Source organism: Dermacentor albipictus, chromosome 8 (genome assembly GCF_038994185.2).
Source record: "Dermacentor albipictus isolate Rhodes 1998 colony chromosome 8, USDA_Dalb.pri_finalv2, whole genome shotgun sequence".
Lineage (NCBI taxonomy): Eukaryota > Metazoa > Arthropoda > Arachnida > Ixodida > Ixodidae > Dermacentor > Dermacentor albipictus.
Genome location: NC_091828.1, coordinates 33,559,201 through 33,582,016, shown reverse-complemented (window position 1 = coordinate 33,582,016; position 22,816 = coordinate 33,559,201). Strand labels below are relative to the sequence as shown.

The following is a 22,816-nucleotide window of genomic DNA, read 5'->3' as shown; positions in this document are numbered from 1 at the left end:
TAGTGAGGTGTTTCATCATTTTAGAATGTAGCTGTGACTGGCTGCAGTGAAGGTTAAAGGGGCAGTTGTTTTAATAAGCTTATGTCTGTTTATGAGACCGTGTCCAGGTGGTGCTTCTTTATGTGACCACATAACAAACTTACAAGTACACAGTAATACTTGCTTCTGGGCCATACTCGCAGGCAACTTTCTGTGTCTATTAAGGGAAAGCTACAGAGGCAAAGCATGCACAAGTGAGAGCGCTTGTGAAAAGAGTCCCACGTTTGCATCCACGTTAGTTAAAGCCGGGGAAAAGAAAACATAAACACCTTATTAGCAACAGTCAAATAAGGAAAAATACACCACTGAATGTAAAAGTCTGCTTATTTTGCAGCCTTTCCCTTCCGCGTCCGGCAGACTACTTGGCCCGGTAACACATGAGGCAGAAGCTTCACCCTCGTAGCTTTCCCTTCATAGCCACAGAAAGGTGTCCCTGAGTATAGTTGATAGATGATAACTTGTGTGAAGTAGACACGCAACAACCACAGAAGGAAGACTGTAAAGAAAATTGCACACTTGATATGTTCATGCCGCAATGCTAGCACAGCATGGGCCTAAGAACACGAAAGAGAGCCACATAGGTAGGTGCCTGTGTATATGTGCCATTTTCTGCCCTTGGCAACATTTTGCTTGTTCATTCTTCTGTTTATTGAAGGCTGTGCATGATGTATTGTGCCTTAATTCTAGCTGGGCAAGTTAACTGTTAGCATCTTTGTTTTCCTTTCTCTAGCTGCATGTGTGTCACTCATATTGGAAAATAATATATTTGCACTCTTACTATGCAAGATATTTACAATTAGGGATATCAGTTTTTGTTAGTGGCTGTAGCTTTATAAATTGTTCTGCGTCTGGGCAATTTGTTCTTTCGGTGTTATTGTGTGCTGTGTGATATGATGCAATCTCTGTATTTTTCATCTTTTTCTTTTCTCCAATTTCTGGTACTACTACTGGAAGATCTTTGGTTATATTCAGATCAAGCTTTTACACCAGAAATCCCAGGTCAGTCTTTAGCGTCTAATAACAACACACCTACCGAGTCACTATCTAAATTCTTAAATCACCACCTGTCAAACATCCCCACCACCCTCCCATCTTATCTTATTCAAGACACACCCCACTTCCTTCGAATTATAGATGGCATTTATGCCAACCAAATTCTTACCGACTGCGCTATTCTAGTCACTTTGGATGTTTCTGCCCTTTGCATTAGCATACCCATGAGTGATGGAATTGAAGCCATATCGAAGCCCCTCGCAGTGAATCCCCAAGCGCCTGCTACTGAAGTTTACCTGTCACTCCTTAGGTTAGTTCTCACACTCAACTGTTTCGGCACTAGCATGGGAACACCATTCGCCACCATGTATGCCAACATTTCCATGGGACAGCTTGAAGCAAACCTGATAAAATCATGCCCTTTAACACCCCACACCTATCCATGTTACATTAACGATGTATTTAAAATATGGGAACACGCCACAATCGCGCTAACAGACCTAATTAGCCATTTCAACCGCTTTCATCCAAGTAATAAATTTACTGCTCACCACTCTCCTAGCCAATCAACTTCCCCGACACAACAGTCTACATAGAAAATGGAAAATTGAGAATGACACTTTACCGGAAACCTACGGATAGCCAGCAATGTTTAGACTACAACAGTCATCACCCATGCCACTGCAAGCAAGGAATTTTTGTCGGACAAGTGAACTGAATAAGAGGAATCTACAGCAAAGACGACAGTTATACCCACCACCTAAATAACCTTAAATCAATGTTAGCAGAAAGAAACTATCCACAAGTTCCTATCGACAGAGCTTATCACATTGCATCAAGATTGAAGAGGCAGTTGGAATTAGCCAAGAAACAACCCAGACCAGACTCTTCAAAACGACCAGCCTTTATAACAAAATATTCTAATGCCCTCCTAAACATAAACAACATCCTGCGAAGATACCACCCAATATTTTCAAGTAACGAGCGTCTTGAGAACAGTGTTCCCAGTGTTACCAATGTTGACCTATCACCGCAACAGAAACCTTAACGACATGTTAGTGCATGCAAAAGTCAGCCAACATCATTCCCCTGTACTAAAATCATGTTGTCGCCCAAGGTGCAAAACCTGCAGACACTGTCAAAGTGACATTAACATTAAAAGCACCACAAATAGTTATACACACGAAATTAAAACTAGGTTTACTTGCACTAGTCCCGATGTGATTTATATGCTTGAATGTTCCTTATGTCAGAAACAATGTATCGGTTAAATGGAACAAACAATGAACGTCAGGTTAAACGGACATCACGCAAACTCAGCTAATGAATTTCCCAAAGCTGTCTCCAAGCATTTCAACCAGCCACATCTTAGCTTTGATGATCCTAAACTCTACATCCTACAGTCAGATTTCCATTCTGTGCGAGACAGAAAATACAGAGAACCATGCCTCATCCATAAGCTCAAGACATTGCAACCAATAGGCATAAACGCTTCAAAGGGAGCTTTAGAACCTAATCGTTATGTTAAATTTCAAGCTGTAGGCAACAGCACTTAGTAATGTTTTATTAGGTTGCTTAGTGTTTTGTTTCTTTATTTTTTTCCTTCCTTTTTTTTGTTCTTTTATTAGTGGCACAAGCATTGAGGGACACACTTCCTTCTTGTGCAGTACTTCCGGTTCACCTCCTAAGACGACCGGTGAGGAAATTCAAAATAAATTAGAAAAAAATATAAATAGTACAGTAAAAAATTCATAGGTTTCATAATAGATATGATATCAGAGCATAAGTTTAGTTACAAGTCAAGTTACTGAAGTGTCTGAAATAATTATGATTATTTAGGAATCACAGACGACCGGGGACGAAATTCAATATAGATGAGTAAAAGAAATAAATAGTACAGTAGAAAATTCATGGGTTTCATTTAGATATGTTATTGGAGCATAAGTTGAGTTACAAATTGCGTTACTGAAGTGTCTGGAATAATTAGAATTAGAAATCACTGAGTCCCAGCCTGGGCTGAAATTCAATATAAATCAGAAAAAAATAGAAAAATAATAGTACAGTACAAAATTCATGGGTTTCATAATATGATATCAGAGCAAAAGTTTAGTTACAAGTAGAGTTGCTGAAGTGTCTGTAGTAATTAAAATAATTAGAAATCACTGATTCACACACCAAAGCACAGAATTCTAGGCTTAAGGACACCTCACGTGAGCACAATTTTAGCGAAATTCCTAGAAACCTGCAATTAGAAAGCGAAAATAATGATGTCGCTAATGATGTCACACACAGGAAGGTCGCAGGAAATTTAACCGGCAAATAATGGACAACAGTTTCCTCCATGTTTGGTTTGTGCATTGTGTTCGCCTAAAGTTAACCTAAAGAACACTAACGCCAAGGTGCAAATGCCACCAAGACACTTAAGTCAAAGATTAGGGTCGCCTACCTTTTTATATATATATATATTCTATCTTATTGTTATTTTTCCACAAGCACCCTTTTTTGCCACTTCTTTTATTCTCTCTTGCAGACATCCAATAGTTCACTGACCTCCAGCAGAGCAGATACACCCCCCCTCCCCCCCCCCCCCCTCCTGTTGTCCATGCCCCTTCCATGAAAAAGGAACCTACGGTGACACGTCAACCAGCTGACACATGGCACTACCTCACATTCTAACACTGACGTTGAATAGCACACCTCTCAGTTCTACACCCTCGGTCTTTGCTTCATCCACCTGCATTACCCCCTCTTCCCTTTAGGAGAACTGTACCTATATATACTGTGTCGAGGAAAGCCTATGTCGCCTTGAAGAAGACAAGTCCACTTGTCGATACGTTGACTCCCCCTTTTACCTTCTTGACGTTTTGCTCCTATAAAGATGTAATAATTTATAATGGGCAGTGGAGAAAGTAGACCAGCTGTGCTATTGATGCAGTGGCTTAGTGGCTATGGTGTTTCGCTGCTAAGCAGGAGGTCGTGGGATCAAGTCCTAGCTGTGGCCGCCGCATTTCGGTTGGGGCAAAATGAAAAAAAACGGCCATTTTCCATGCATTGGGGACATGTTAAAGATCGCCTGGTGGTCAAAATTAATCCGGAGCCTCCCACTACAGCGTGCCTCATAATGAAATCATGGCTTTGGCACGTAAAATCCCAGAATTCATTTCATTGACCAGCTGTGCTTTGTTTTGTCTTTTCGGAGATCATCCTCGAGACCGATTGGATCAGCAAAAGGCTAGATATTAGCTCTAGAATCTGTGTTTCCCGACTTTGGCATTTCGTAAGTGCAGTTTTTATTGTGCAGGGTCAATTTATTCGTCCTCTCCTACAACTGCCACGGATGAGGAGTCGCAGCAAGGATGCCTCCACCGATGTGATTTCTCTGACTGTGAGACTGGAAAACCGCTCTGTGTGAAAACACATCAGGGCCCACTCAGGCGAGCATTCATATAAATGCCATTTGTTCCCACAGAGCTTCTGACAAAGGTCTAACCTTAAGGACAACCTACAAATCCGCGCAGGCAAAAGCCATTTCATTGCCCTTCATGCTCTCAGAGCTTTTCGCAAGATGGCACTCTGAAGAGACACCTGCTCATACACAGAGGCAAGTGGCCGTTTCGGTACCATTTGTGCCCACAGAGCTTCTCACATAGATGCAACCTGAATGATCACTTGCACATCCACTCGGGCAAGTGGCCATAGTATCAGTACCTCTCGTGCCCATACACATTTACGAATAGCAGTAATCTCAAGGGGCATATGCGCATCTATACAGGGAACCAACCATACCGCTGCACAATCTGCTCCAACGTTTTTGTGCAGGCTGGTAATGTGGGGCTACATATGAAAACAGCACCATGATGCTGCTCAGGAGGTCACCATCCATTGCTGGTTGGTTTATGTTCTTATGTGTTTAACAACCAAGTAACAATCACAGCATCTTCCAACATAGTCCAATAACAAATTGCAGGGAGATTTGTTGCACTGATACTTCTTCCACTACACTAATCATATTCCTGTGTTATGGCTTCGTGGGAAGGCACAACACAATTGAAGTGATCAAGTGTCAACTAGGCCTTCAGAACTCTTGTGTATACAGTAAAATTTGTATGATAAATTCTGATTGCTTGGCCAGTCATTAGGACTTGTTGATCCTCTCCAAATGTGCTGCTGGCTAAATGAACATACTTGTGAGTGTACCACATTGTGAGAAGCAAACAGAAATAATTAAAACAAAATGGGAGGATGGACTCATAATGTATACATGTGATGCAGTCCTTTGTATTTGGTATCAGAAATGGCAAGGAAGGAATGTCACTTGCAGCCACTAGCAGTAGTGAAGGGGTGTCTACATTGTCAATGATGCTCGCCTTCTGGCAACACATCAACAGGGCATTTTGATTCCTCTTGTTGCCTATATAATCAACCGATCAAAACAATTTCTGGTGTAGAATGCTCCCCAGAGGGCACTTTGCAAGTTCCAATGTGTAACCAAAACTTATGGTGGGGCATGGTGGGGGAACCTTCAAGAGCAATTTACATGTACATTATAAATATTTAACTGCATATCGCTTTTCTTAAATGTTAATGCTTTCAATGATAGGAGAGATAAGTGTGCTAAGGTAAAACAGTGTGGGGGTGCCTTGTTGTTTTGGAGTTAAACAGTACTTCCCTGTTGTCAAAAAGCTTGGCCAATATAGCTGAACTTGTCAAAGGACCTATTTTGTAGCCTTGCAGGTATCTGATTTTCTGTACTGACCATTTTTCTGCTTTATACAGTGATCTAGAAATGAAAATAATGAGAAATCCTGTCTTGTGTTTGCATCATTTTGTCATTTTCAAATGTTAAAGAAACCAAGAAACATTGAAAGATTGAAAGATTCGTTTATCATTCCAACTTGACTATGTACTTTTCCTTTTTTTTCCACTTGAAACAAAAGGCAATCTGCAAGGTTGCACCATGTTATGAGACTCGCCATAGTCACAATGGACTGATATGAAGACAAATGAAATTATGGTCCTCAGCATAACTAGCATGCAGCACCTTGTTCATTACAATGCTTATGACACTTATTTCCGGATAATGCCTGTAGCATTGCTTCCACCTGATATTTATCCATATAACTGTATTGCCTTGTGACTCTGAGGGCTTATTTAGATGTTTATTTTCCTCAGTGGTTTTGGGATAAGATGAAATGTTTCACAATGTAACTTTTTCTCCCGATGCTTCTAATAATCTGCTGTTCTTTAACTTTAATGTACCCTAAATTAAGAAGACCTGCTGTCACGCTATGTTGTCCTCCAGATTAAAAAATTAAAATGTTGCCCACCATGGTTGCTTGTTTCACTGTAAGCATGAGGTTGCAGGTTCAAGTCTCAGCCACAATTCATTGGAGGTGAAATGAAGAAAGGCTTCTGACTCGTGCATTATGTACAAGGTACAGAGCTCCAGGTAGCCAAAATTAATCTGGAGTTTCCCACTACAGCATGCCTCATAATTATATCATTGTTTAAGCATGTAAAACCCCACAATTGAAATAATCCTAATCCTCCTCATTTTGCTGTGAAATGTATGAAGACATTATGATAGCATGCGGAACTTTATTGAAACATACTGCGTGACGTTTCATAAGGTATTTTATGTACAGCGTCTGATAATGAAGGCAATAGGCGTACACATGGGGCTTCGTCCTTGAGAATATCTTGGTGCTGAAAAGCTTGAAGCTATAAAGAGTTGGTACTTAGCCTCTCTGATGCTTCGAGTGATGCCTACACGTCAATAGGCAAACAAGGCATTTCATATTGATCTGCCACTGATAGTGACTTTCTTTTGATAAAGACAGTTCATTGTCGTCAGCGTGTCACAATATTGTGCCTTGTGGCCAGCATGAAAACTAATTTTTGGCAACAGTTTTGTTTTGTACTTCTTGTGCCTACATGTGTTGCACTTTTCGATCAAGTATGTTGTTTACTCATTCCCACTATGTAGCACTTGAGGACCGTGTGACAGATTTTGTTAGTGGTCGTTCCTTTGTGGATTTTTCTTCATCTGTGAAGGTGGGGCATCTGGTACTTCTGCGGGCGTGTTGAGATGTCTTTTCATCTCGCATCTCTATTGCCTGTTCGATCGTACACATAAAGCATGCACATAACACTCCTTGTAAGATGTTTTTCTTATTACTATGTTTGAGCCTTGTCATTGTCTTTCTTTTTGCATGTGAGCATGTTTAGAACGCAGCTCTTATATGCCCGTTCCTGCATTGAGCCTCGGCAAGACCGAGCCGACGAGCACAGTGAAAGATGAAAGAAAGAATGCAGATTTCAGCACGTAATGAGATGCTGCAAGAGCGAGGTGCAAAGGGGGGGGAAGAGGGTGCAGCGGCAGCATGAGGAGGAAAGCGGAGGAAGCCGCCTTGAAGCAGCACCAGATGGCACGTCTGCACCTCAGCGGCAGTGGCAGCATCGACCGTGCGGAGGAAAGAAAACGAAAAGGACCATAAAGCTGGCTTTCACCCATAGCATTCGTTGCAGGCACTTTCCTACTAAAGATTACGTTGCGTAAGCTGCAGTTGCCGGGAAGCGGCAACTGTGTGGCTGGTGTATATATAGTGCCTTGCATAGTGGCTCTGCCAGTTAGTGCAATAATTAGTGTGATGCCTCAATATACCGCGAAACGAAAACATGTATACAGCTGCAGTCAAATTACGCATTAGGGAGTATTGTAATTGTTGGTGGTTTTTTACAGCAATAGAATTAGCTCGCTTCGCTAGGAAAACACTGTCTTTCCCAGAGGATTATGTAAATCACTGCGTTTAATGAATGCACTGTTAATATTGATAAAATGTGCTCTATTTGCTTGCTTTTATTGCAATAACCTCTGTTGTGGTTGTTGTCAAGAAAGAGTCTTTCTCTTAGTTTTGCTATCCATAACGTTTTGTTGTTTTGCAAGCTCCTTGTAATTTTAGTGATGGCACACTGACAACTCTAGTAAATTTTTAATGCAAAAAATTATATAGGAAGCTGGAGGATGACCTGTGCATTCGCAGGGGCCAGGAACCACAACACTGCACTCTCTGCTCCAAGTCCTTTGTATTGACTGTTCACATTGGAAGAAATATGAAAATGCAGCGCCGTGATACCACTGGAGTGGGTCACTGGCCATGAAAATGTTCCACATGGGGTAAATGCAATCTGAATAGGGAATCTACATAGTATGTTCTGGTACATCTGGAAGCACAAGTGTCACCATATCGCTTATTGTATTGAAGTCTATTGTATTGAAGCATGATTCAGGGCTTAATCTAACAAGTTATAGGGACATTGCAGTGCATCTCTGTAACCATCTTAATTTGGTATATTCCTTTATGGGAAGGCACAACAAAGTTCATGAATGAACAATCCCTTCAGAACACCAGTGTGTATAGCAATGTGCTCAGTCGGGATAAATTCTGATTTTAAAGTCTCACTGAAACATGTCGGTTTTCTCAAATCAACTGCTGACTGTTTCGTTGTTCTTCGGAAATCCATAATGTTTACAGTGCACAAGAAAACCTCATTGTGTGTTGTCTTTCTAACCTCTTAGTAGCTGTACTTGTAGGAAATTTTTGTTTGTTGGGGTACTGTACATGATTATGTGGATGCCTTGTGTTTGACCTGACAGGACTTTTAACCTTTTCAGTGCCACTTTCTTTCAGAGGTGATGCACTTCTAGGGTCAGATTTTTGTTTCTTAGATGTTTTAAATGAACACAACAGTATAATTTTGGTTATGTATAAAGACAGGAATGACAAGGAGAATGACAAACGCTCTCCAGGTGTGGCCCTAACATTCTTATCTGACGTCAGTGACATGGCAGGACAAAAACGAAAAAATGCGCTGTTCCGTCAGGGGCACTGAAAGGGAAAAGGAGTGGTGAACATAATCAGTGTGGGTGCACTCAAAGCCCTATCATCATTGTCTTGTTGGCATCTTTTAATATGTTAGCATTTTTACGGCACTTGATGCACTTTCTGGGGGCCAACTGTCTGTCTATCTGCGTATGTTTGTATCTAACTGCTTTCTGGTGTACCTGGGCCACTGGGTAGTTCATGGATGAATGGTTGGTGCATCAGGCTGCTGCGCTGAGAGAACGGGGTTTGAAACCAACCATTACAAATTTTTTTGCTGCCTTGTAGTATGTGTACGCTTGTATGTTATTATCAAAGATATAATAATTTTATCTCCTCCATGACAAGTTATTGAAAGCTTTGCAATTTTATTTGGCTGAGGCTGCAGCCCATGCAATCACTACCCTCCATGTCCGCTCAGCTTAATGAGTGTTTTAGTTTAGTGCTTTTATTAGTAAAAGTATGTTTGGATTTCACAAACCTGTTATTGGAGAATCATACGTGTAAATATTGAGGAAGTCCAAGAGGTTGACTAGCTGTGCTTTTCTTCCTTGTTTTCTGAAATCCCCCTCAAGCACTGGACTAGCAACATGTTCATTATTAGTGCTAGCATCTGTGTGTTCTAATGTTGTCATTCCATAATTGCAGTTTTGGTTTCTATTATGCAGGGTCAAGGCATCCATTCTCTTCAGCAACTACCCAAGGTGCAGCAGAGATGCCTCCACTGCTCTGACTTCTGTGAACTTGAGCCTGCAAAACTGTTCTGTCTGAATACACGCATAAGGGTCCACACAGGCTAGAAGCCATTTCAGTGCTCCTCATGCCCTCAGACTTTTGTGAATCACTACACCATCTGCTCCAAGGCCTTTGTATAGACCAACGACTTGACACCTGAAAACACAGCACCATGATGTCGTAGATTAGGGAGAACGTTTTGGGATAGATGTGGTCTGAATATCGAATCCATATATAGTACATGCGCAGTATGCTGTGTGGTGTTCTTGTGCATTGGAAAGGGGGCACAGGTTTTGCTATGTTTTGGCATATGTTGAACTGCCAAGTAACATTTATTTCAGTGTGGTCTAACGAGTTGCTGGGAAATTTGTTGTACTGTACTGCTTGCATTGTAGTAACCATATTTATGCAGTATGCCTGCGTGGGAAAGCTCAACAAAGTTAAAAGCAATCATCCATCAACTATGTCTCGAGAACAGTCGTGTTTCCAGCAAAAATAGCCATGATAAATTCTGAATGTATGACAAATTATCCGGGCATCTTGGTCTCCTCCAAATTTACTGCTGCGTAAATGAACAGTCTTGTGAGTTTAAAAGCCCCTCACCAGGTTTGGGCATTTGCTAACAGACAAGAGGAATGCGTAGATCATGTGATGACAATTCAGGGAAATTCGTGAGAACCCTGCTTTCCGCTAGAAAATCGTGGTCATACACATTGATGGCTCTGTGGAGGATGCACTGTCCGCAACATCAATTAAATGGTGTGACTGGTAAAGCATCGAATGCAGAATGCGCTAAAGCAGCACAGGAGGTGTATCATGCTGTGAAAGTTTAAGAATAAAACTAATAAAGTAGGCTAGGCTTCCAGGATACCTGAAATATGATCTCACGTCTTCAGTATCTGAGAAGGTAGGGAAGGAATGTCACTTACACGCATTAGTTGGCCTAAACATGTTGTCCGTGCTGGCAGTGAAGCTTGCCTCCTGGCAACGCAGTAACTTGACATTTTAATTCCTTCTATATCCCCTTGGAATGAACCATTTTGAAAAATTCTTGCAGTAGAACAAAGCCATAGTGGCACTTTTACAGCGAAGCAGCTAGCCTCTAGTTGGTCGGGATTTTTCATGCCCATCTGCAAAAACAATTGAACTGAAAGAAAAGTGCATATCTCCTTTGTAATCAGCCATACAACACACAGCTCAGTATTCATTTCAATAAAGAAAAGCACAAAACAAGCGCCATAATCGCATGATAGACAATAAGGCGCCTGTGAACAATGCGAGGCACATTCCTTCTCTCCACATGTGTTTCCCAGTAAAGATTACGGTTGCATAAGCTGCTTCAGTGGGAAAGGGGCAACAGCATGATATGAATCTATGAGTGGTGTCACTTAACTTTATACATGAAAGTGAGACCTGCCTAGGAACTCATTCATTTCATTGCAAGACCGCTATGGGTAGACGACGCAGACTCCCGAAGAGCAGTCTGCATACGATGAGCGTCAAAGAGTGCAAAGTCGTAATGCTCAAGAATGCTGTCATGCTAAGACTAGGCACAGCAATAAAACATTCCATATCCCCGTCGACGACATTTGAGTGGCTTTCTAACAGCTTCACTGGCCATTCACTTTCTCAGGGTCGGAAGGGCAAGTCAGTTTTTTTACAACTTCATGTGGATTACTGAAATTTTCAATTGAGCAGTGAAGGGCTGCCGTGGTTACTTAGTGGCTTTTGTGTTGCGCTGCTAAGCATGAGGTTGCAGTATCGAATCTTGGCCACAGCAGCCCCATTTGAACAAAAACCCAGGTGGTCAAAAATTAGTCCGGAATCCCCCATTATGATTTGCCTCATAATAAAATTGTAATATTGGCATGTAAAGCCTCATAATTTAATTTAAAACATGTTTGCATGCCTATTGTAACAGCTAACTGTATATCATTATGTGTTAATGCTCTCAGTAATAGGAAAGACCTGTGTGCCGAGGTATGACCTGTATGTGGGTGCCTCGTTTCGGAGATGAACACTGTTTGTAAGTTCTCAGGACTTCACATGGCTGCACTCATAAAAGAACCTATTTCACCAGCTTCTTTAACAGCACCTTTTTCTTTGCAGCAGCCATTCCTTTGTTGCACACAATATTTTGAACGTGCAAAGTAATCGGCATTCTTGTCTCGTGTTTGTCAATAGCGTACCTTCTAAAGACACCTGGAAACACTCATTTATCGCATCAGCTTCACTGTGTACTTGTCCTTTTTTTTCCCTCTTGAATTACGAAGTGTAACCTGTCAGGTTTCATCGTGCCATAAGATACAGCCTAGTGAAGCCGCATTGATAAGAAAATACCACTTACAATCATGGTCCTATGGTTCAGTACCGTTGAGCACTTTGTTTATAGCAATGCTTATTACAGAATTCATCCTGGATAATACCTGTAATGTTTCTTCCATTCATTATTTACCCATGGAGTTTTATTGGCTTGTTAGAAAGCTTATTCTAGGGGTTCATTCTCTACACTGCTTTTTGCAGAAGGTGAACTTCTGTGTCACTTTTTCTGCAGGTTTTTTAATTATTCTCCGGCGCTTCACCACCCGGGTACCGTAATCCTGTCATGTATTATTAAATGTATTCAGATACTCTAAAGCAGAAGAGCAGCAGATTCATAGATTCGTACTATCATGGTATCTAATCCTCCTGTTCTTTCTCACTGGATTGTGCAACAACATTGTAGTAGCATGATGGAACTTTATTGAGTCATATCAATCACATTGTCCAAAGTTTAATTAGATAGTATACGTAGAGCCTCTGCCAAATGAAATGAAGCCAATTGTAGCAAAGTACTGCTTTGTCTTTGAGGGATTCTCGGTGCTGGAATGCTGCAATGAGAAAGTACTCTTTGGTGCTTTGACAAAAACAGCAGGAAGCTGTCTAGACATTTCGTATTGAGCTGGCATCAATAACATAATGGCTCTTACTTTTGAAAATGCTGTGCATTTAGCATTGTGCAATGCAACTGGTGTAAGATATTTATCCTTGACAACACTGTGGTTCTCCACTTTCTCTGCCTACTTTGTGTATCACTAGTAGATGAAGAATGCTGTGTTCTTATTCCCACTATGTAGCATTTGAAGAATGTTTGATGGCATTTTTTAGTGGCTGTATGTTTATGAATGTTTATCTCTGAAGCTGGTTTCTTCTATATTTTTTCTCGGGCATGATAAGTTGTCTTTTCTATTCATGTGGCACACCTCACTGGGGTGGCTCAGCAGCTATGGCATTGCACTGCTAAGCAGGAGGTCATGGGGTCAAGTCTCGGCCCTGGCAGCCACATTTTGGTGGGGGTGAAATGTGAAAATGCTTGTGTGCTGTGCATTGGGTCAACGTTAATCCCCAATTGGCCGAAATTCATCCACAGTGCCCTGCTACAGCGGGCCTCATAATCAGATCGTGGTTTTGGCACATAAAACCCTAGAATTCAATTGTTGTGGAGTCATAGTTCTACTGCCTGTTGGATGTAATATGTAAGTGTACTCCTTCCAGGAGCCTCCTTATAGCTCTCTTCAAGCCACAGTGGAAGAATAGACTAGGCGTCTGAATAAGGCTGCCTTGCCAATGACCTTTTTCGTCGTGGTTTACGCCTCTCTCGGCACATAGTGCAGATCATTGGGGGTCAGCCACAGCAGCTGGTGTTGTGCATAGTACTCCTCTACCATGCACACACATAAAAGAACCACTAGTAAATTATCCCTTGTGTAACTGTGTACCAGTCTAAACTTCCAGTGAGCCTTTGGGAAGCAAGCTTAGGTATATCCTCTCAATATCTAAGCTCAGTAGCCCTATACAGACCTAAATGTGCTTTGCAACTTGTGAAAGTCTATTGTAGAGACTAGTGATTACTGGAGAGCCAGAAATAAATAATTTTCGGGGGTACTAGGCCACAGTTTCAGATCTTCCCGATACGGTTTCATGGGCACATGTGGGACGAAGTACAGAAAGGCAGTTTCCAAGCGATTCATAGTCACGCTGACAAATTGGCTCTTCGAATTGTGCTTCTTATATTTATTAAGATTGTACCTAGGCTTTTCAAAGCAAAGCTTTCTTGGCCTCTTTGACTTTTCCGTGCTGCTGCCACTGTTTTGCATGCCACATGGGAGGGGCTATAGGCTGAAGGCTACAGTGCAGAAGTTTTCACCAGAAATGCAGCACGAGCACATCTAAACAGGCACAAGCGGTAAACTTGTCGAAAACACCACCTAAGACAGTCGACGAGGCATGACCACACTGCAAATCAAGATCAAAGAGAGAGTTCACCACATGGTTTCTAGTTGCATATTCAATTTCCTTCACATAAAGCACGAGAAGCAGTTATACACAATTTGCAAGAGCTAGTAGTGCCACAGAAAAAACAACATTGAGTGTTATAAGGACGTTTTGTATCGAAATACGCCAGCGCAGCACCTCCTGTCACTACCAGACGACAGAAAATGTTCATGCCTCAGCACTGCAGTCTTCTGTTAGTAAAGGAAGGAAGCCTGAACAGAAATGTAGTCTGCTCGCTCTGCAGACAGGGATGCAATTGAGCCCTGTCTATTCTTCCACCGTGGTTTGAGCCATGTCATCTTCTCGCATGTAATCATTCTTTTGCAGTTATTGAATTATCTGTATTCATTATGAATTGACAGTCTGTTTTCTTGCAATATATATGTGTTTGAGCTTTGCGATTATAATTCTTGTTTATATGTTTGCTCCTTGCTTGCGCTTATACAGAAATAGCCTTCATTGTAATTCTTTGTTAACAAGCCAATCCTTTCTCCTAATACCACTATATTTTGCAGTTGTTTGTGTTAGGTGCTGCAGAAAAGTTGAGTGATAGCACTTGTATGTTCATTCATTTCTGCCACTGAATTCACTTTTAGTTAGGCTTTATGAGGACTCATCATTAGCAGTAGCATCTGTGCGTTCTGATTTTGGCATTGAATGCAATTCGGTTTTCATTGTGCAGGGTCACAGCATTCATCTAGTGCAGCAACTAGCGAGGATGACAAGTCACAGCAAGGACGCCTCCACCACTGTGATCACTGCGACTATAAAACTAGAAAACCATCTGATATGAGAGCACATGTTAGGGTCCACACAGGTGAGTGTTTCTTTCAATACCCTTTGTGCTCTTACAGCTTCTCACGCAGATCCTGCCTGATTATTCATCTGCGCATTCATGCAGGTGAGAAGCCATTCCAGTGCCCTTCATGCTCTCTGAGCTTCTCAAAGAAGGGCACTCTTCAGACACACCTGCGTGTCCACACAGGCGAGCGTCCCTTTCGATGCCATTTGTGCCCTCAGAGCTTCTCACACAGAAACGCTTTAAAAGGTCATTTGCGCATCCACTCAGGCGAGCGGCCATATCAGTGCCCCTCATGCTCTCGAAGTTTTGTGGATAGGAGCCATCTGAATATTCACTTACGCATCCACTCAGGCGAGCGGCCATATCAGTGCCCTTCATGCTCTCGGACTTTTGTGGATAGCAGCCACCTGAATGTTCACCTACGCATCCACTCAGGCGAGCGACCATACCGCTGCGCCATCTGCCACAAGTCCTTTGTGCGGGGTAATGACTTGAATAGGCATATGAAAACACAGCACCATGACAGCCCTGAGTAAGTCACTAGTTCTGTATGTATGCATTGTGTAGTAGTCAGTCGAAAATTCTAAATCTACACACATGTGCAGTATGCTGTATGGCATTGTGCTGCATGAGGAAGGAAGTGTTGGTATATTTTTATGTGTTAAACTGCCAAATGACTTCACAAGATGTTTTGGCATAACCTAGTGTTGCAGGGACAGCGGGCTCATATTGCTTTCATTACACTAACCATATTCCTGCAGTATCCCTTCATATGCAGGCATGACAAACTGAAAAGCACTCATTCCTCAGCTTTGCATTCAAAATACTGCTGTTTGCATTGACATAGTCAGGATAAATTCTGAATTTTAAGCCAGTCATCAGGATCTGTTGGTCTCCTCCAAGTATGCTGCTGCCTAAATGAACATTCTTGCAAGGTGAATGACCCCTGACCCGATTTGAACACTACCAACAAACAAGCATGGTGCATTTGTCATGCACCATGCACATGGTGCATGACAAATTCACCATTTGCATGGAATGGTTTCAGCAAACTATGAAGCCATTCCATGGCATGAAAACAGCTGAAATTTTAAATGAAAGCCTGTGGGCCCTTCTGGAGGGGGCCCTGCGTTTAGGTGGGGAATCAAGGATATACATAAAGTCCTCGCCAATTAAAGTCACTGTCAGATTTCTTGGACTTTCTAGGAACTGCAAAAATGTCTAAAATGATGCAGTTTGAAAAAACGAATCCGTGGCATTTACTGCCCTCAAGGGCTCAGATTTCCATAACCACATCCGAAATTTCTCTGAAAGCCTGTCAGTGCACTTATTTGGTGTCTTGTACTGTGAGAGGAAATGGCAGGTGTGGGCATGTATCATTATGGAACATAAGAAGAGAAACTTGTCTGAGTTGGTGGTAACTCATGTTTCGGAAATTAACAACGCTAAACAGATAAAAATGAAGGAAAAGGATAACGCGACACTGACGCCAGTGTCGTGTTCTTCTTTTCCTTTTTCCTTGTCCTTTTTCCTTGTCCTTTTTTTCCTTGTCCTTTTCCAAAACGTTATGGAACGCACACATCTGTCTAGTGACAGTGGCCGTTTTCCATTCTTGATATGCTTCAGCACAATCACTGCATATGTTTGACTGCATAACACTGTTGTACTGTGATGAATATGACTTTTGGGAATTGGCATTATGTAACGAGACTTTCTGTGCTTTCTACGCTACAAAGCTATTGGTAGGGACGATTAAATTGGTGTCAGCGCCATTTATGACAGCAGTGTATCCTTTCCATAAAAACATGGCAAACAAGGCAAGAAGAATGAACCTGAGTGTTCGTGATATATAGTACATGTGATGTGGTTTCTCATCTCAGGTATCGGAGAAGGCTAGAAAGGAGTGTGTCTTGTGGGCACTGGTACAGGTAAAGGGTGTGTCTTTGTTAGCAGTGAAGCTCACCTCCTGGCAACATGGTAACCACAAATTTCAATTCGTTCTGTCTCCTCTAATCACAGGCCAGTCTTAAAAAATTATTACAGTGAAAATGCTCCCCAGACAAATCTTGACATGTTCCCGTGTGTAAGCCAAATTTTCAAAAGGGCCCAGTGGGAGGCATCTGAAGAGGTGTGTATTTATGTACAACAGAAAATCTGACTGCATATAGTTTATCCCTGGCCAAAATGAATTTTTTTTTTCAACTATGAAGTTTTCTTTCTGAGAAACCTGTATAGATTTCCTTTTTAGTTTCATGCTACAGTCATGTGGACAACTTTTTTCTTTCATTTTTTTATTAAGTGTTAAAGGGGCCCTGAAACACTTTTTGAGCATAGTAAGAAAACATTCCTGATATGTAGAAGAAGCTCCTGTGAAGATGTGAGCCAAATATCATTGCCAATACGAGAAGCAGGGAATTTTCACTGTCATGTCAAAATCAAGGAACAATTGCCTTCTCTCACCTCTGCTATGTCATCATGCAGCATTATCTTAATTGGACCTACCAACAGCTATTGGCTGCTTTTGTGATCGTGTGAGCATTCTCAGTACTGACTCTATAATTGCTAATGTCAAATTAAATAAATTGAATATATATTTACACATGTCTCCAATCTTCATCCTTGCACTGCCTGTCTACACACGACAGTTGCGTTGCTGCGCATCACCTCCAAGATGGCAACAACAGGCTGTGTAGTGTTATCTAACGTAGCTGCCTCGGGGTGCCGCAACGAGCATTATTGCAGCCGAGACACTCAATTTTCGGGCAAGGCACTAGTGGAGACGAAAGGAGAGAGAAAGTTGCTTGTCCGTGCAAAATCCATGTCTAATTTCACTTGTACTTGAAAGATACAGAAAAAAATTTCGACGTGAGGAGACATGATGTATACTATGTTTAGTTAGAAAAGTCCTCAGGGCCCCTTTAGTCCTCACAGCTGTAGGAACGACTTGTGTGCTCACGGAAAACCAGTATGGCGAAAAGGTAGACAAAACCCGGGGCACTATGCTAACCAAAGTAAATTTAAGAGAAAAGAAGAGTTCCCCGGGTTTTGTCTACCTTTTCACCTTGTTCCATCACGAGCAGACGGGCTTCCGTCAAACACTGAACCTACAGCCAGCATGTGGATGTCTTGTTCTTTTGGAGTGAAAGAGTATTTCCAAGTCTTCAAGAAGTTATGGGTGCATTCATAGATGTACACTGTTTATGCCATTTTGTCATTTTCTAATCCTTTCTAAAGAAGACATCTTGAAGCACGCATTTTTCACTGGAGCTTGACAATGTACTTGTCTTTTCTATTTTTTTTTATTTTTTGAAACTTAAGGTGGTCTTCATAAGCTTTTACTGTGCTATAGGATTCACCTTAGTGAAGATGGATTGATAGAAAAACATGATTTCAAATTATGGTCCTCTGCATCAATGCCACGTAGAATCTTGTTCATAGCGATGATTTTTCTAAAGCATCCATTCCTCTATATCAAAGTCGACTAAGGGGCTCTCAAGCTGAAGAAGAAAGATGCATTGATTCAAACTGTCATGGCATCTAGTCTTCTTTTCTTTATACTGTGGATTATGCGAGAATGTTGTGCTGGCACGTGGACCTTTATTGATTCATATTGTGAAAAATTTCATAAGCCGTCTTATGTACAGCCTTTGCCAAAAGAAATGAGCCCTGCAGAAGCACAAATGCCACTTCCTCATTGACGAGTGTGGGGTGCTGGAGGTCTTTTAGGTGCTAGTACATTCTGACATTTTGACCATTGCAGCAGGAGGCAAACAAGGCATTTTATATTCAGCTCCCATCAGTAACTTAGTGACTTTATTTCTTTTGGCAAAGGCTGTGCACTTAATATTGTGCCTTGCAGCTGGTGTGAGAGGTTCATGATTGGCTACACTTTTATTCCCTACTTTCTCTGCGTGATAGCTTTTGTTAGTGGCTGTACCGTTGGGAATTTCCCTTCGTGTGTGTGACTGCTGGTTTCAGTTTGTCTGTTGGGCATGAAAAATTATGATCTGTTTTATTCATGTCACATTTTTATTGGCTTTTGAATGTAGTTGTCTTTTTTTTAGTACTTTTTTTCTTGATATCCTGAGCCATGTCATTCTCTTTGTGCATGTAAGTATTCCTTTACAGCAGTTGAATGATCTGCCTTCACTTAAGTTGACACTGCCTTTTCTGGAGGGCTATATAAATTACTGTACGTGAATGAGTGCATTGCTAATGTTCTTTATATGTTTCCTTTTTGCTTGCATATATAGTGATGACCTCCACTATGATCATTTGTCAATAAACATATTCTTTTTCTTATAGTCTTCTTACCATTTTATTAGCTTTGAAGCTACAAGAGAATGTCGGTGAGGCATTTTCAAGTTTTATTTCTTATTGCCTTTGAATGCATTTGCTATAACTTATTAATAAGCAATTTAATATTTGAGCCAGTTCTTAAGTTCCATGTGTTTTGTTTTCCTTTTTTATTCTTCATGCCTACAGTGGTTCATCTAAGACACTGGCAATTTTGACACAACTGCTGTTTCATCTTTCTCTGATGCAGAGTTCATGTGAATGTTTGAATACCTTGAAAGGCCTTTAGTCAGAAAACCACATTTTCAAGGCCTTAGTTGTCTTAGAATTTTGATGGGTTCCTGAAATTCTTGAATGTTAATTTTATGTTAACAGTTGCTGAATAAATATTCAGGCTTGGGTAGACTAACCAAAAAATATGTAAGGTCCATGAAAAACTTATGGCATCGTTATTCTGAAAGTGGCTTTAAAATCTTTTTCTTGCATTACCATTCTATCTACTCTAATGTGACCCGCCGTGGTTGCTCAGTGGCTATGGTGTTGGGCTGCTGAGCACGAGGTCGCGGGATCGAATCCCGGCCACGGCGGCCGCATTTCGATGGGGGCGAAATGCGAAAACACCCGTGTGTTTAGATTTAGGTGCACGATAAAGAACCCCAGGTGGTCAAAATTTCCGGAGTCCTCCACTACGGCGTGCCTCATAATCAGAAAGTGGTTTTGGCACGTAAAACCCCAAATATTATTATTATTACTCTAATGTACAATGGCAGAATGTATTTGAACCAATGTCAAGATGGCATTATTTCCATTGCCTAGCACCAAATCCTGCTTTGACGACTGTATAGTGAGTGGTATTTCATGCTCACAGTTAACAAGTGATGGGTCTCAACCATTTGGGGAATGGTCTTTTTGTAACCAGAGAGACAGAAATTTATAACAGCATACTCTACTTGGAAATCATCAATGATCGTCTCACTATTTAGTGGGATAAATATGATCATCAAAGGAACTCTTGCGATACAAATCCACACTGCTTATTTAGCGCTTTTTGTAAATGTAAATTTATGGTGGAGTTGTTTAAGAAAAGTTTGGTCAGCCTGAACTAGTTCTTGTTTGACCTTTTGGAGAACAACACAATATGCAGGGTATTTTGCATGTGCAGCCGGATGGGACGTTTAGTTATTAGAGAGACTAATAGCTATTAGTAACAGTCGAGACTACTAATAGGTGAGTTGGCTACTAATAGTTCACTAATAGTTGAGACTAACAGCTATTAGTGGTTTTACTGTGCGTGTTTTGGTAGGAAAGAGCGTGGGCGCGTGGTTGAATGCGTGCGAGAGCGTGTCATATCTTGGGTCCCCGCAGCATTGACTGCTTTTGAAACAATAGTGAGAGTTGCTTTGCGACATTTTGAGGATTTCGATCCTGTGCTTATTGGTTTCTTCAAAAAGGCAGAAACTGATAAGCCGAAACCTATATGTTATTATAGTATTTGCCATAAGAAAAACCCGTGCAATACATGGCAAAAAAGCCGGGAATGCAGGCAGTGCGCGGGGGTCCCTCAAGGCAGATGAGGGCACTGAGGAAAATGGAGAGGGAATCGAGTCAACTGGCACACACTGCGATGTCGATGCTAGGCTGCAGAAAATGGAGGCCTTTCAGGAAGAGCTTGTCAAACAGGTGGAACAGCTCAAAATGAGCTAACAGGGAGCACGATGCACGGAAGATAGTTAAAAAAAGACTTGAAGCAGCCGAGGAAAAGCTGAACAGGGCCGCCATTGCGAACGAGAATGTGCGTGACAATAGAACGCAGTCCCCCGACGTGACAGGAGAGGGAGTGCTATAAAAGTACGTGGAATGCGTGCAACGTGGTGAAGGGTTAGCTGGAAAGAGCGGCACCTACCTTGAGGCTGCCACGCGGAAAAGGACAAAGGGAAGCAGGGAGAAGTAGGAAAGAGTGAAAGGGTGAATATCGCCGGCGACTCAAACCTGGCTGGGTGCTCAGAAGCAATTGTGGATAGGGTGAAAGGCGATAAAACATTGGTGGTAGGGACATTTCCAGGGCGGACACTGGGTTCTGTCATGGAGCGAGCAAAAGAAAACCACGGAAAATGCCCACGTGCGCAACCTTGTCATAGTAGCAGGTGGGCTAAATCACGTCCTAAACAGGAAAGGGACAGGACAAGCCCAGCGCCTGGCGAAGGGGGTGGACGACTTGCGCGAGCTATCCCCTCAGGTGCAGATCGTGGTGTGCACGGTGCCAGAGGTGCCTGTACGTAGTGGTAGTGGTTGCTAATGAGGCGATATGGAAAAAGAGCCAAGAGAAAGGCTTCGAGGTTGTCAAAGTAAACAGGAAAGTGGGCCCCGGGTGCACGGGGCCAGGAGGGGGGGGGTGTCATATACGTCTGAAGACACCCGAAAATTGTCGATATCCTCTCCTTCCACTACACTCGGGGGGGGGGGGGGGGGGGGAGGTGACAGAAGAGCTAAGGGCCCCGGGTGCCAGACGACCTAGCTACACCACTGTTCATATTGAATATGTCCTGAACACAAGACTTAAGTATCTCCTATATCTTTCGTATTTTATCGTAATGTTTTGTCTCGAAATTATTTACAGAGAGTAAATCCTTTCATGGCCTTTTCCAGGGCAGCAAACAGAAAACGTTTTCCAAGGCAGCAAACAGCATGTGATCATAACGAAAGTAAGCTTCCTACAGTGCCTACGCGCTGCATCTTTCTTTCTCGCAGGAGCTACAGCATCGCTCAGTACCTTAACTTGAACTTTTCGCGGACGCTTCGAGCAACAAGCGCGCTCAAATAAATGTAAATAAGCACGACATTTTTTTTTCTTTACACAAGTGCGTTACTTCGCAATTACTCAAGTGCTCCTGCAGTAACTTTATTGCTCACATCTGAAAAACGGAGTCGAGCAGGCTCACCACATTGCGAAGCGTGCTTGTTGTATCGGCGCAGGACATACAAAATACCAAAAGTAGAAATGAGCTCGCGATACAACGATGCTCTAGAACAGGATTTTGAATTCATAAACGAACCAAAATGTTTGGTTAAGCTGACCTGCCAAATCTCTCCGTTCCACTTGTCGAGTCAAGCGGAGGCGGACGTCTGTTAAAAGGTGGAGATATCGATGGCACATAAGCAGGATGGTTCGCAACGTTGTTTTTTCTGTTACCAACGAAGTGGCGGCTGCAGATCCTTGAGTTTTCGCTTGGTTACCACGGTCCTTCGTCAGGGCTACGCAACACAACTACAGAAGAACAAAATTGTCGCACTTTCTCATGCGAGCCGCCAGTGGCGTAGCAACGGGGGGGGGGGGGGGGGGACGTGTGCACGGGGCCATGGGGGGGAGGGTGTCATATACGTCTGAAGACACCGGAAAATTGTCGATATGCTCGCCTTCCTCGACTACACCCGGGGGTGGGGGCTGACAGAAGAGCTATCGGCCCCGGGTGCCAGACGACCTAGCTACGCTATTGGGTGCAAGCAAAATTAAAAGGTGAAAGTGAACGTTGGTTGTCATAAATACGTGAGAAAAAGAAGGCCGCACCTAGAATATTTTGGTATCACATAAGATTATTAAGCAGAAAGTCAAGAACAATACAACAACATATCCTAGACGAAGATGGAAACAGACTGGAAGGAGAAGCGGCAATAAATTACCGACAAATAACTGCCAAATCTTTCTAAGGAAATGACGAGGTTGTACTTGAAGAAAAAAAGAGCATGAAAGAGACCC

General features: G+C 42.2%; 1 protein-coding gene across 8 annotated transcripts in view; it reads left to right on the top strand.

The window, feature by feature from the left end:
* Positions 1-14,760, top strand: part of LOC135901512 (uncharacterized) — a 28,740-nt gene extending 13,980 nt beyond the window's left edge. For 5 of the 8 annotated variants that reach the window (XR_011507873.1, XR_011507872.1, XR_011507870.1 and 2 more), the window contains 3 exons: positions 4,334-4,466; positions 9,584-9,619; positions 14,647-14,760. Coding sequence is in view for 2 of the 8 variants with exons in the window: in XM_070523251.1 (XP_070379352.1) it covers positions 4,334-4,466; positions 9,584-9,619; positions 14,647-14,665 (188 nt within the window). In the remaining 6 variants the exon portion in view is untranslated. Of the gene's footprint in view, positions 1-993; positions 1,039-2,660; positions 2,729-4,333; positions 4,467-9,583; positions 9,620-14,646 lie in introns of all 8 variants that reach the window. The other 3 variants (XR_011507868.1, XR_011507871.1, XR_011507869.1) reach the window with 3 other exon arrangements.
* The last annotated feature ends 8,056 nt before the right edge of the window (positions 14,761-22,816 follow it).